This window comes from Cyanistes caeruleus, chromosome 1, assembly GCF_971803275.1.
Source record: "Cyanistes caeruleus chromosome 1, bCyaCae1.hap1.1, whole genome shotgun sequence".
Taxonomy (NCBI): Eukaryota; Metazoa; Chordata; class Aves; order Passeriformes; family Paridae; genus Cyanistes; species Cyanistes caeruleus.
This window is the reverse complement of record NC_141701.1, coordinates 97493432-97505818: the sequence shown is the minus strand read 5'-3', so window position 1 is coordinate 97505818 and position 12387 is coordinate 97493432. Positions and strand designations below refer to the sequence as shown.

The 12387-nt window shown below is 38.7% G+C and overlaps 1 protein-coding gene across 9 annotated transcripts in view; it reads right to left on the bottom strand.

The window, feature by feature from the left end:
• The window catches only part of NFX1 (nuclear transcription factor, X-box binding 1), a 74862-nt gene that overhangs the window by 15003 nt on the left and 47472 nt on the right, over nucleotides 1–12387 (bottom strand). For all 9 annotated transcript variants that reach the window (XR_015274533.1, XM_086843965.1, XM_086843968.1 and 6 more), the window contains 3 exons: nucleotides 10207–10248; nucleotides 9792–9890; nucleotides 5026–5092 (listed from right to left, as the gene is read on the bottom strand). Coding sequence is in view for 8 of the 9 variants with exons in the window: in XM_086843965.1 (XP_086700091.1) it covers nucleotides 5026–5092; nucleotides 9792–9890; nucleotides 10207–10248 (208 nt within the window). In the remaining variant the exon portion in view is untranslated. The remainder of the gene's footprint in view (nucleotides 1–5025; nucleotides 5093–9791; nucleotides 9891–10206; nucleotides 10249–12387) is intronic.

Below are 12387 nucleotides of genomic sequence, written 5' to 3'. Positions count from 1 at the left end.
CTAGTTGAGGCAGAGAAGTTCCCTGGACTTTTTTTTCCCTTTTTCTTGGATCTGTTCAAACCTGCTCTGGACTGAAAAAAACAGCTAAACACTGGGAGCTCAAGCCTGTGGCCCACCAGGGCCTGGGCCTTGGCACTTTCCAGTGGTGGAGGGACTGATAAGAACCTGAGAGAGCTGAGTAGCCCCACATAAAAAAGATTTTTTCTGGATTTGCCATTTCATCAAACAGCAAGAAGTTTTATTGTTTAATACTATTCAATTTCTGTTAAATAAAGTGTTTTTTCCACTTTTCTCCAAGGAAATCCTTTTTCCCAAACCAGTTGGGGGAGGGGACACTTGAATTTGCTTTTCTGGGGAGACCCCCATTTAGAAGTTCTCTCCCAAAACCTAATTTTGGTTTAGGGAGAGAAGTTCTCTCGCCCTAAACCAAGACACAGCCTCACTTCAATCCCTGGGGAATCTTCTCCCCTTTGAAATACAACTTGATTTCTGGGAGCTTTCTGGGAAATTCTCATACCTTTATGGAATAGCAATTCCCTACAGCCTGATGGGTAGGATGGTACAGAAGTCATCCTTGAGACACTCAACTGTCACGTGGCCCTAAATGATTCATCCTGATCATAATAAAAAGCTGGGTACACTGAGTCATCCTCCCCTTAGGTCGGACAGGGAAAAGACTGAGATGTGGTTTGTTTTCCTATTTTCCTTCTCTTCTGCAATGTAGATGCTTCTTACCAGGCACTACTTGTCTGCTTTGTAGGACTGTTATTTAACAAATAGCTGGTTTGCAATGAAATCTAAAACACTGGAGATGCCCTCAAGCTTTCTGGTACTCTTGTATATTTGATTTTATTTGGTACTCTTGCATATTTGATGTCACTAATTGCAAATTCAAGACCTCTGGTTGCCCCTTTTTAAATATAATTACATATCTTGGTTTGATATTAGCATAAGCATATATCTGGTATATGCAATTACATATAGAAAGATATATGTGCACACACTTGCATACATATGTGTGTGTGATAAAGGAAATGTATAAAGGAATATGTAAAATAGATAACCACAGGCAACACAACACTAGGCACATTATTCTTAGCGAAAACAATATAGATAACAACTATTCTATGCATCTACTTCCAAGTGCTGGAGGGACCTGAGTATAATTAGCATAATCTGTACTCCAATGAACAAGAAATTGAGCACAGAGAATAACAGACAAACTAGGAACTCCTGTTAATACTCAAGCAGTACATAAACAGGAGACTCAAGCAGTGTCAGGCCACTTGGAATGAACATAAATAAGTTGTAAGAGTAAGTAGAAATGAGACAGTGAAGACCAAGGCCCATCTGGAACTACATCTGGCCAGTTATGACAAGGACAGAAAGAAGGGCTTCAAATACATAAACAATAACAAAAGGAAAACTAAAGATAACGTGGACCTATTACCGAACAGCGGGGGGGAACCCTAGTAAGAGGACACAGAAAAGATGAGAGTATGTGAACACCTTCTTTGCACCAGTCTTCACTGACAAATCCTCAGGAGATGACTCAAGAGACCAGGATAAAGGAATGTTGGAAGGAAGAGCTCCTGTTGGTCAGGGACTGGGGTTAGAGAACACCTAGGCAAATTTGATATCTGCAAGTCCATGGGCCCTGGCAGGATGCATCCATGAGTGCTGAGGGAGCTGGTGGACATCACAGTGAGGCTGCTTACAATCATTGAAAGGTCATGGTGGTCAGGAGAAGTGCATGAAAACTGAAAGAAAGGCAACAGCACTCCAGTCTTTCTTAAAGGGCAGGAAGTACTCTGAGGAACTACAGGCCAGTCAGTCTGTCATGGCTTGATACTGGCCAAAAGCCAGGCAACCAGGAAAAGCGACTCACTCACCTTCCCCTGCTACAGCTGGGCAGAGGAGAGAAAATTAAACCAAGGGTTCATGAGTTAAGGGCCGGAAGAAAACACTCCCAGGGCAAAACAGGCTGAACTCAAGAGACAGAAAGTGAATTTATTAGTAAGAAAATCAGAGCAGAATAATGAGAAGTAAAATAGGTGGTTTTTAAGGGCTTTTTTTCCCTAACCACTCCCTCCTTCCCACCAACTGCCCAAGGAGATGGGGGGTGAGGGTTTTCGTCAATTCATCATCCAAGATTTTCTTCTGCTTGGCTCAGAGAGAGAAGTCATTCCCCTATAAGACTGTGGAGTCCCTTTCCACGGAAGACAGTTCTCCACAAACTTCTCCAGCATGGTTCCAATCTCACAAGCAGCAGTCCTCACCAAACTGTTGCAATGTAAATTCCTACCAAGGGCAAACAGTCCATCCAAAACTTAGGTCACTCTTCCGTGGGGTGCAGTCCTCCAAGGAGAGTCTGCTCCAGCCTGGGAGCAGGGGCCCTCTTATCTTCACCAGGTCTCCCTATGGATCACAGCCATCAGGCATCTACCTGCTCCAGTGTAGGCACCTCCCACATGTGTTGCAGATGGATCTCTGCATCCCCCATGGAACTCCACAGGGTACAGGGCTGCCTGCTTCATCATGGTCATCACCATGGCCTGCAGAGGAATCTCAGCACCTGGAGAAGCTTGGCTCCTGCCCTTCCTTCTCCACTGACCTTGGTGTGTCTCCATGTCACATTAGCTGGAATTAAAACTGCACCATCATCTTTGTTTTGATTTCTCCTTAAATATGTTATCACAGCGGTGTTACATTATTTCTAATTGGCCCAGTGGCCTGTGGCCTGTTCATCTTCAGAGTCATCAGGGATTGGCTTTGCCAGACATGGTGAAATTTTCTAGCAGCTTCTCAAAGAAGCCACTTCTGTGGCCCCCACCCCACCACTAGCAAAAATCAGGCCATGCAAAACACACAGTTTCGCATCAGTTTCTGGAAAGGCGATGGGAATGGTTCATCCTCAAGGTCATCGTGGGATGACAAGAAGGTGATCAGGATTTGTCAGTATGGATTCACCAAAGGAAAATCCTGCATAACCAATGTGACTGTATGACAAAACAACAATCTATCCCCTGGATAGGTAAGGCAAGAGCACTGAATATTGTCTACCTGGACTTCGGGAAGATTTTTGAAACTGTGTCCTGTGACATCCTCATAGGTTAACTCAGGAAGTGCAACCTGGATGAGTGGACAGTGAGGTGTACTGAGAACTTGCTGAACAGCAGAACTCAGAGAGTTGTGATCAGTGGCAGAAAGTCAAGTTGGAGGCCTGTAACTAGCAGTGTTCCAGTGGTCAGTACTGTCTCTAATATTGTTTTAACTTATTCATCAATGACTTGGATGAAGGGGCAGATACCTCCTCAGCAAGTTCACTGATGACCCAAAGCTGGGAGGAGTGGCCGACACCCTGGAGGGTTGTGCAGCCCTTCAAAAGGATCTCAACAGGCACGAGGGATGGGCAGAAAGGAACCTTCTGAAATTCTTTAAAGGCAAGTCCAGAGACCTGCACTCAGGGAAGAAGAACCTCATGCACCAGTATAGGCTGACCTGCTGGAAAGCAGATCATCAGACAAGGAAGGATCTGTAGGTGCTGGTAGGCAACAAGCTGTTATGAGACAGCATTGTGCCCTTGTGGCACAAGGCCAATGGCATGGTGCGCTAGGAAGAGTGTGACCAGGAGGTCATGAGTGCTGATCCTGCTCCTCTACTCAGCCCTTGTGAGGCTTCACCTGGAATTCTGTGTCCAGTACTGGACCAGCACAAGAGAGGAATGGAACTCCTGGAGCAAGTCCAGCAGAGGGCTACAAAGATGATAGAGGACTGGACTATCTAACAAGAATAGGCTGAGAGAGTTTGGCTTACTGTGCCTCAAGAAGAGATGACAAATAGGATTTTATTTATTATTATTTCTTTTGTCAATGAGTATCTGAAGAAAGAGTGTCAGGAGGATGGAGCCAGGTAACTTAATAGTTGGCCACTTAATAGTGCCAACCAAGGCACTATTAAGACAAGAGGCATTAAGCAGAAACTGATGCACAGGAAGTTCCACATGAACATAAAAACTTCTTTACTGTGCAGGTCACTGAGAACTGAAACAGATTGCCCAGAGAGGTTGTGGAGTCTCTCTCACTGGAGATATTACAGAACTGCCTGGATGCAATCCCATGCAATGGGCTCCAGAATTACCCTGCTTGAGGAGCTGGGAGCTTGGTCTGGATGACCCAACTGGGGCCCCTCTGGTAACTAGACACAGACTGACTCATTTTAGTCTTTCATTCTAATGATGGAAACAACAGGCAAGAACATTAGACAGATAGACAAGCACCAAGACTGTTTAAGAAACATTATCCATAATTTTTTGAAGGAATAAAGTTAAGTAACTGTCCTTAGGGCCTAGGGGGATCAAAATGATGCTTTTTACAGTAGGTTAGCTACTTCCTGAGCTAAGGGCAATTGAGGATAGTATAGTTTACGTGGTAACTTTGAACCACATATATTGGGTCTTTCACAGAGAAGCAGCAAGCTAACCTGACAGACATGAAGGTGGTATCACTGAAAAATACATGATTGTGTCTGTGGTATCAACCTCTCTAAGTATACTGGAGTCTCACAAACCCTGGTTTCTTATAGAAATTCTCACAATCCAGGTTTCTTATAGAAAAAGGACAACCTCATGCACTGGCAAATGCAGGAAGGCATCAAAAAAATTGTGAGCAAGTTCCACTACAAGAATCAGAAGTACCTAGGCTTTCTTTCTCAAAGTCTGAATGTTTAAAACTCATCTTTGACAATATTTTATTAATGGAGATCCAAAATTTGATGATAATCTATTGATGCATTAAAGCCTAGCACTACTTGAATCCTTCAGCAAGGTTTGGCATCAAAATGATCCTGAACTACTAGGATCTCCTAAAAATTTTGGTTTTTTTACAAAAAATTGTGCACTATATTGGAACCCAAACAGATCTAGTGTCAGCTCATAACTATGAGTATTAATAATGTTTAGTAATATCAAACTCCCCCCAAATGAAACCAATTCCTAGAATCCATACAGAATATATGAATACTGACCTTATTCACAGCTTCCACAAGCATTCTCATTTCCTTCTCAATGTCACTGACAAATTTTATATCCTTCCTGCAAGAACAGCATTCTAGGTTAACAAGGCAAGAGACTGTACAAAGTTAAAATATCTTCATATTTTGTAATATTTTTCAACAAGAACAAAATTAAGGAACACAACTGACTGAAGCAGAAGCTTCAGTCACATTAAAAGAGTGTATCACTATCACAAAAATAATTATTTCCTCTTCAACAATTGGAACTGAGAATAAAATTCTATTACATGGTTCTACTGTCTGACATTACAATTCTACATTTTCAAATTAATAATGTAGATTTTTGAGTTGCCATTTTGGTGTTTTACTCATCATTGATTTACTTAATTACAATATATAATGAGACACAAAAAGGGGAATAGGGTAAACAAAGAGGAGTTCTTTTCCAAGACAAAGCTCACTGATTTTGGTCTTCAGCTCACCTAGCATAACAAATTATTAAGATTGCCAGAAGCACTATAAAGCTACTTGCAAGCAAAAAAAAAACCATTCTTCATGTGAAATACTAAGGATTTGTTTGAAGTATTTTTTTAAAACTAGCTTCATCACAGAACTTCCAGTCTTTCACTTAAGGGAAAACTTTGTGCTCTGCTCTTAAATACGCAGGTAAACTAACTTTAAAAGTAAGGTTGCTGTTTGTTAGGCCACCATCCCCATGGGGAAAAAAGGCTACCTGAAGATTTCATATCTCAAAGCTGGTTAGTAGTAAATAATTCTTCAAAAACCAGGATATTCCATGACTATTCCATGTCAACACACTACCACTTTGTGAATGATGTCAGAAGTTAACCAGTCAAGAAGTCCCTACCACAGGTAGTCGTGCTTGCTTTGGTAGATGACCTACTAAAGTTCTGGATGAAATGAATGTATCATCAAAAGACCAAACAAATGGTCTCAAACAAATGTGCAAAATGACAATAGTGAATAGCTTAGCTATCAACATCACTTGATCAGATCCAATGGACTTAGTCCATCCCAAGTAAACAAGCCTTCCAGATTTAGCAAGAGTACAGACACTGCACCTATCTATGAGAATTCCTTGGTCTTCACCAGGAAAACTGGAAAAATGACTTGAACTGGGTAGAGTTTTAAAAAAAGGGACCTCCAGACACCTATGGTGTGAAATACCATCAGCTCATGTGGTATGAGGCTTTGGAAAAAATATTACAGCAATAATTTCAAGTTCAAAAAACCCCCAATCCCCAAACAAAAACCCCAACTCAACAACAGAAAACCCAACCAACTCACTGATACCTTCAGTATTCAGAGGGTTAGAAAGCACATACTACACAGAATGTCAACTATGAACACCTGAATTTCAAGGTGATGATGGCAGGTAAAAAAAATAATCAATAATCCAATGAGAGGGTCCACAAGCATCTAATATTTAAAAGCATACTAAGGAACTAGGTAACACACTGGGGGATCCACTAAAAAAAAACAACCCTTCAGGAGCCTATAGAAGCAGAGATTTTCATAGTCCATACAGTGGGGTCCTGCACAGCCAGTGACAAAGTAAGACAATTCTCTTCTGTGCAGCTCCAGGTGGCTAGATACTCCAGATGTTCTGTCTTTCTCCAGTAGTTTTAATTGATCAAATAGCATCCTCATCATCATCAATGTCTAACTGCACATTGATACTTGTGCTGGTCTACCCTCCAACTTTATGTCAACAAATCAACCTAAGCATTTTCTCACTTTCTGTGTATATTTCTGAAGCTTCTTAGAAAGGTCAGTGCTGAGGTGTCCAGCCAGTGGATCTGTACCTCCTCAACTGTGCTCAATTGGTAGTCATATCCATGCTACAAGATGCTTCCCCTTTGCAGCAGAGTATCTCCTCAAGTAAAGCTATATGGTGGAGGGACTTCCTTGGACTCCTCATCTAATCCTGACAAACACCAGCAAGATTAGCATGCAGCACTATTACCATGCTTTTCGTGCTACCCCCTTCTCTTGTCACTGTCCTATGAAGGAGAGATATTATCTTGACATGCTTACTTATCTTCTTCCTGTTACCTGGAGCTGTACTGCATTTTGGGAGCTTTAGGGTTCTGTAATTAAAGATTACACCTCAAAATCAGGAGTTCTTACAACTTTTTCAAATTTTCTTCTTTTTTAGGTATACATTTCTTTCAGCTCTTGCCAATGTATCAGCTACACAGATCAATTAATTACCTAAAAAAGATAATACGGCATTCTAGTAATGACTTTGGCCACTGCTACCTTCTTGAGGCAGCGACTCTGAATGCACAGGGAGGCATCTGTCATGTTCCTCAATCATTCTCAGATCCCATTTGTAAGTTACGCTCTGCAGAATGCCACAAGCCCTGAACTCCTGCATTACTGATGTGCTCAAGCAAGAATAAATTTATCTGCCAGAAATTATTCAGAATTCTGAGCCACCTGAAAAACATACTGTAACAGATACAGTTTCTGGATCGTGCCATCTTGATGGAAATTCAAATCTTTTGCTAGACTGAGACAAAATATCTTCAGGAGCAGTCAAGGAAGCAAATTCATAAAGCCATAAATTCACAAATTGCAGTTCGCTGCTCTTGTAAAGAGAGCTATTTTACTATAAGGGGAAACTCATTTATCTTTAAAACTAGATAAATGAAATCCAGTAATTCAAAGTACAAAGTAACTGATTTGAAGACTAACAAAAACTTTTGCTTTAGCTATGAATCATTAAGAATAGCCTTGGTGAATTAGTTTATTCTAAATTACCAGTGTAAAGTGGCTGCAAACGAAACACAAGTAAAATCACTGAAAGAATGGGAGTGTGGAAGCATTTAAGGCTACTTTTCAGTATATCTGTTCAACCATCTCCAGAACAGTGCATGACCCTGGTCAGTTCTGTACATGAAAGATGAACACTGCACTATGTATGATGGCTGGCAGAAAGACGAGATAGAATTGTACTGCAAAAAAACACAGTAGACTACACGCACAATGCAAAATCCACTTTCTTATTGTACTGTGTGCTGTGTTTTCTGAAAAAGATAAAGCAAAACATATTTTACACACAACCAAGAGAATAGTCCTTATAAAATAGCACTTTTAAGTGCAAATACTAGTAAAACAGTAGCTCCACAATGAAAACATTCAGCTCCTATTTTGCAGTGGGCTAATCAGCTGGAAGTAAAGAAGACATAACTTGCTCTTAAATTCTAAATGGTTGCTTATGTAAAATTTTCACCTAACGTATCAGCAAATCAAATAAAGGATTTTCAAGTAGCAAACATACAAAACCATGAAATTTATGCTGCATTAGAATACTGGAGCAAGAACAAAACACACTAAGCTGTTCTAAAAAACTCAGACCTGGTAAAAACTAATGTCATTCCTACAAACACATATAAGAGTAAAATCTCTCAGATGACATATCATCTAAGCATCTTTGACAAAATGTGTCTGATCCCTGATTTACCAAAATATCGATATTGATCTAGGATTAATATTGATCTAGGATCTGGGATCAATATCAACCTGTTAACAGACAAAAGACTCTCTAACAGTTTAAAGTTAGAAAGCATATGTTTAACATCGGCACTGGGCAAGCATGGGGGTCATCCCCTTAATACGCACTTCAAGTTGACAAAAGATTCCAGTGTCTATTTATTTACAAAACTCTTGAATATCCAAAATACTAATACATACCAATAATGCTAACGCCTCCCATTCCCTGCTTCGTATTAAAATGCATGGTAATGAGTTTAAAAAGTCATTACGCCTGCATGGTTGGTTCTCTAATTTGAGGAAGGGGTTGTTTTGACAAGGAGGGGCCAGCAAGAGATGAAGGAAAACCGCTCTTCCTCACTCTGACCCTTCTACCTTTACAATGGTTGACACTACAAATGACACTTGGCAGAACTCCAATTTCCTCCCTTCGTGACTTTTAAATGGGTTTCCAGAGGTGTTCTGGTTCTGTGTTCTTCCTAGGCCTATTTACCAGTTTCTCTTTTTCTCATTATAAGCACAGCTAAACAAACATACAATGACAAGTAATTTGTTATCTAAGTCCAGGATTTATTATCTCAAATCCTGCTTCTAACCTAATCATTAACTCTAATTCCAGCAAAGTCTATCTCTAGCTAAAATCTTTAACTTTTCTAAAATTTTCTAAGAAGTATTTACTGGTGTTAAGTTTTTGATATTACCTTGATTCCACATTGCCTCATTTTAGGATGTTTCAGTCTAGCAACCCTCTGCACAGTCAGACTGGCATAACCTTTGCTCTGCATGCAACATTTGATTAATTACATTTCTTTATTTTTAAAATAAAAGCAGTAAGGAAAAAAATAAATGAGACTGGTGGAAAGAACAGCAGGCTATGAGAGCATATTTCATTATTTAGCCATTATGTTTGCCATTATTTTGAAATGTCTATAAGAAGCACTGAGGTGGAAGTTGGTTCTGAGTAAAAGCAGTAGAGATGCAAGAAGAACAAGTACTGATTCATAGTGAGAATGGTATAAAATGATGTTGCCATTCTAAATCTAGTCTGATTATAGAAAAAAGCAAAACCTGTCAGGCACTTCTTACTTTTCAGGTTCTCATTTGGAAGGTCTTGAGAAGTGCACATCAACTCTTTTGCCTCAACTGCCATCTACTACCAAGACAGCTATTTTTAAAAGAGTAAATAGAACTGTTCTGCATTTCTCATTGTGCTCTCAACATTGTTGACTTATGACACCTGCCATCATTAAAACACATACCTTGCATCTTCTTTTAAAAGGTCACTGTACTTTGGTCCGGAAGAACGGATATTAAAAGGATCAGAATTATCATCTATTTCAAGAGCTTCAGCAAGGCGCCTAAATTTGATGGTAGGAGGAAAAAAACCCAAAATATAACAAAAGCATAAGCAAACAATAAAAACCCTGATATAAATTGCCCCAACCTTCCACACATGCCATAGATTACCAATACAAATGAACAGCTTGCCAAAGATAGGGTCTGTATATTTGAAACTCCTCATTTAGAACTAGAATATTCTAACAAGATTTCTGATCACTCAATATAGATCTTTATAACAGGAACCATCTCCACACATTTATCTTTTCTCTAGGTCATGCAGAAAATTTCTTCTCCACATAGCATTAACTAAGAAAAGGTAAGTTAATTTCTCACCTGTTCCTCTGAAGAGCTAAGCATTCTTCATCACATTGCAACCTGAATTATGAAAGAAAAATACAATTAGAATCACTGCTGCTACTCATACTTTTCAAGCTGTAGCTTGTTGGTGTCATCACAGTCTAAAGAAGTAACAAGAGTGTGTGAGAATATTTTATTGTATTAGAATAGACAGAGCTAAAAATAAACAAACAAGCAACTATCAAAGATCTTTGAGCACCCAATTCCTTCTCTAGATCTTGAACAGGAGCAGCAATTACCAAAGGCATATAGGAACTGAGGAAAAAAGCCTCTGAACTAGATGTTATATTGGTAAATTTTGCTAAGAAGGACTGGAAATCAGCAATGGAAGATGTCACTCCTATGAATTAGAAAAAATTATCAGTCAGGAAAAAGAAGAAAGCTAGACATGTCTATGGAGGATTACAATGAATCATGAACATCAGTATTTCAACTGAACCCCTAATTTCTAGTGTCAGCAGTAAAGAATTTCAATTTTCTGTCACATCTTTGAAAGGTATTTCATAATTTTATTTTGAGGAATTAAAATGTTGGAGGAGAATCAGGAGTTGCCCAGAATTTCAGTGGCAGTTACAAACTTTTTCCCCCAGACTGTGTAAGTTAATTAATTTTCTTGATAATCATTCCTTACATTAAAAAAAACCAAACAAAAAAACCCCCAAAACTACAGTGTAAATTGGTTCAAACTGGTTTATTTAGAGGCATGTATTATCTTTGTAGACAAATAGTTCCAGGTTCCAGAACTTCTGATGGCTTTTTTGAATGAGACTTTAGAAAGCTAACATACTTGTACTCTTAAGATCAACACAGTACTAGTCAAAGTCTTTTGCTTGAACAATTATTTTCTCCTCTACTAAAAGAGGAATGTAGCCAATTTATAGAAGCTACTCTAGGTCTGATCAAATTTGTCAAGAAAAATCCAGAGTTCTAATAAAAAATCTAAACTAAAGTATAAAATGTCTGCAGACAGGACAGGAGAGTGAAGCAAAGAAAGAAAACATTCTGCTATTGTAAATGAATGAAGCAGATTTGTACATTACCTTGAAAATACTGGAGTTTGACAATAAACTAAAAATTTCAGACTAAATATTTTATGTACCAACATCTCTTTTCCCCCTGCCCCAATATTCAGTAGACAAGAAGAGAGAAGGGAGAATACTTCCTCTGACAGTCTTCGAATAAAGGCTACCTACCACAGTTTAGATATCATATTAGGAAAGACTTGTATAAAGAAAAGTCATCTCTGGTAAATTCAACTGTTCAAGGAAAGGGCAGTTTCTGTCCACACAGAAAGATATGTTTTAGTGACTACAACACAATATCAGAAGTTCTTAAGTATGTGGGCACTAGCTATTGATACAGGAAGTCATGAAGCAACACATAGGAAAAGTCATTACTTTGACTTTACAAAATATAAAGGAACATTAGATTTTAACACATATAATAGACTGACTCTGAAATAATTAAATTCAATATAAAAAAGAAGACATGATAATAGAAATAAACTAAAACCAGAGACTAGGGACTTCAAAGGCAAAGACTTTTTAAGTCCTTTTGTAAGTCAAGTTTCTGACAGAAGGATGTTGAAGAAAGTTGACAACTTCATAAAGAAATGATACCAAAAGTAAAAGGAAAAGCTATTTCAATCCTGAGGAACACCAAGAAAACTTATGTCACAAAATTAAAATCAGGTTTGTGGTGTCAGCCAAGATGACAACACAAAAGTACCAATCAAACTGAAATACAAACATGAAAAATTAAAAGAAGGGTAATACAAAAATATTGTAAATAGTAAAATGATGACTAATATATCAATAATAATCAATATCAATAATCCAGAAAGGAACACTCTACTGCTGAAACAGAAGATAAAGTCTGTTGTCCTGTCTAGAAATCAGAAAAGAAATTCAGAGGAACTCCAATGAGTTGGCCAACTAGAAAAAAAACTCTAAAACCAGAGCTGTATTGTTCCACACTTAATTATAACAACCAACCATACAATGACAGAAAACTCATCCAACATGAAAACAAAACCACAAACCACCACAAAACTGCAAAATACTCTTTTAGCAATATTGCTGAAGTAGAATCAGGCTGCATAGGAAGACTGTAATTCTTCCTATTACAGCTGGCTTTTTTATCACCATATTAAAGTAT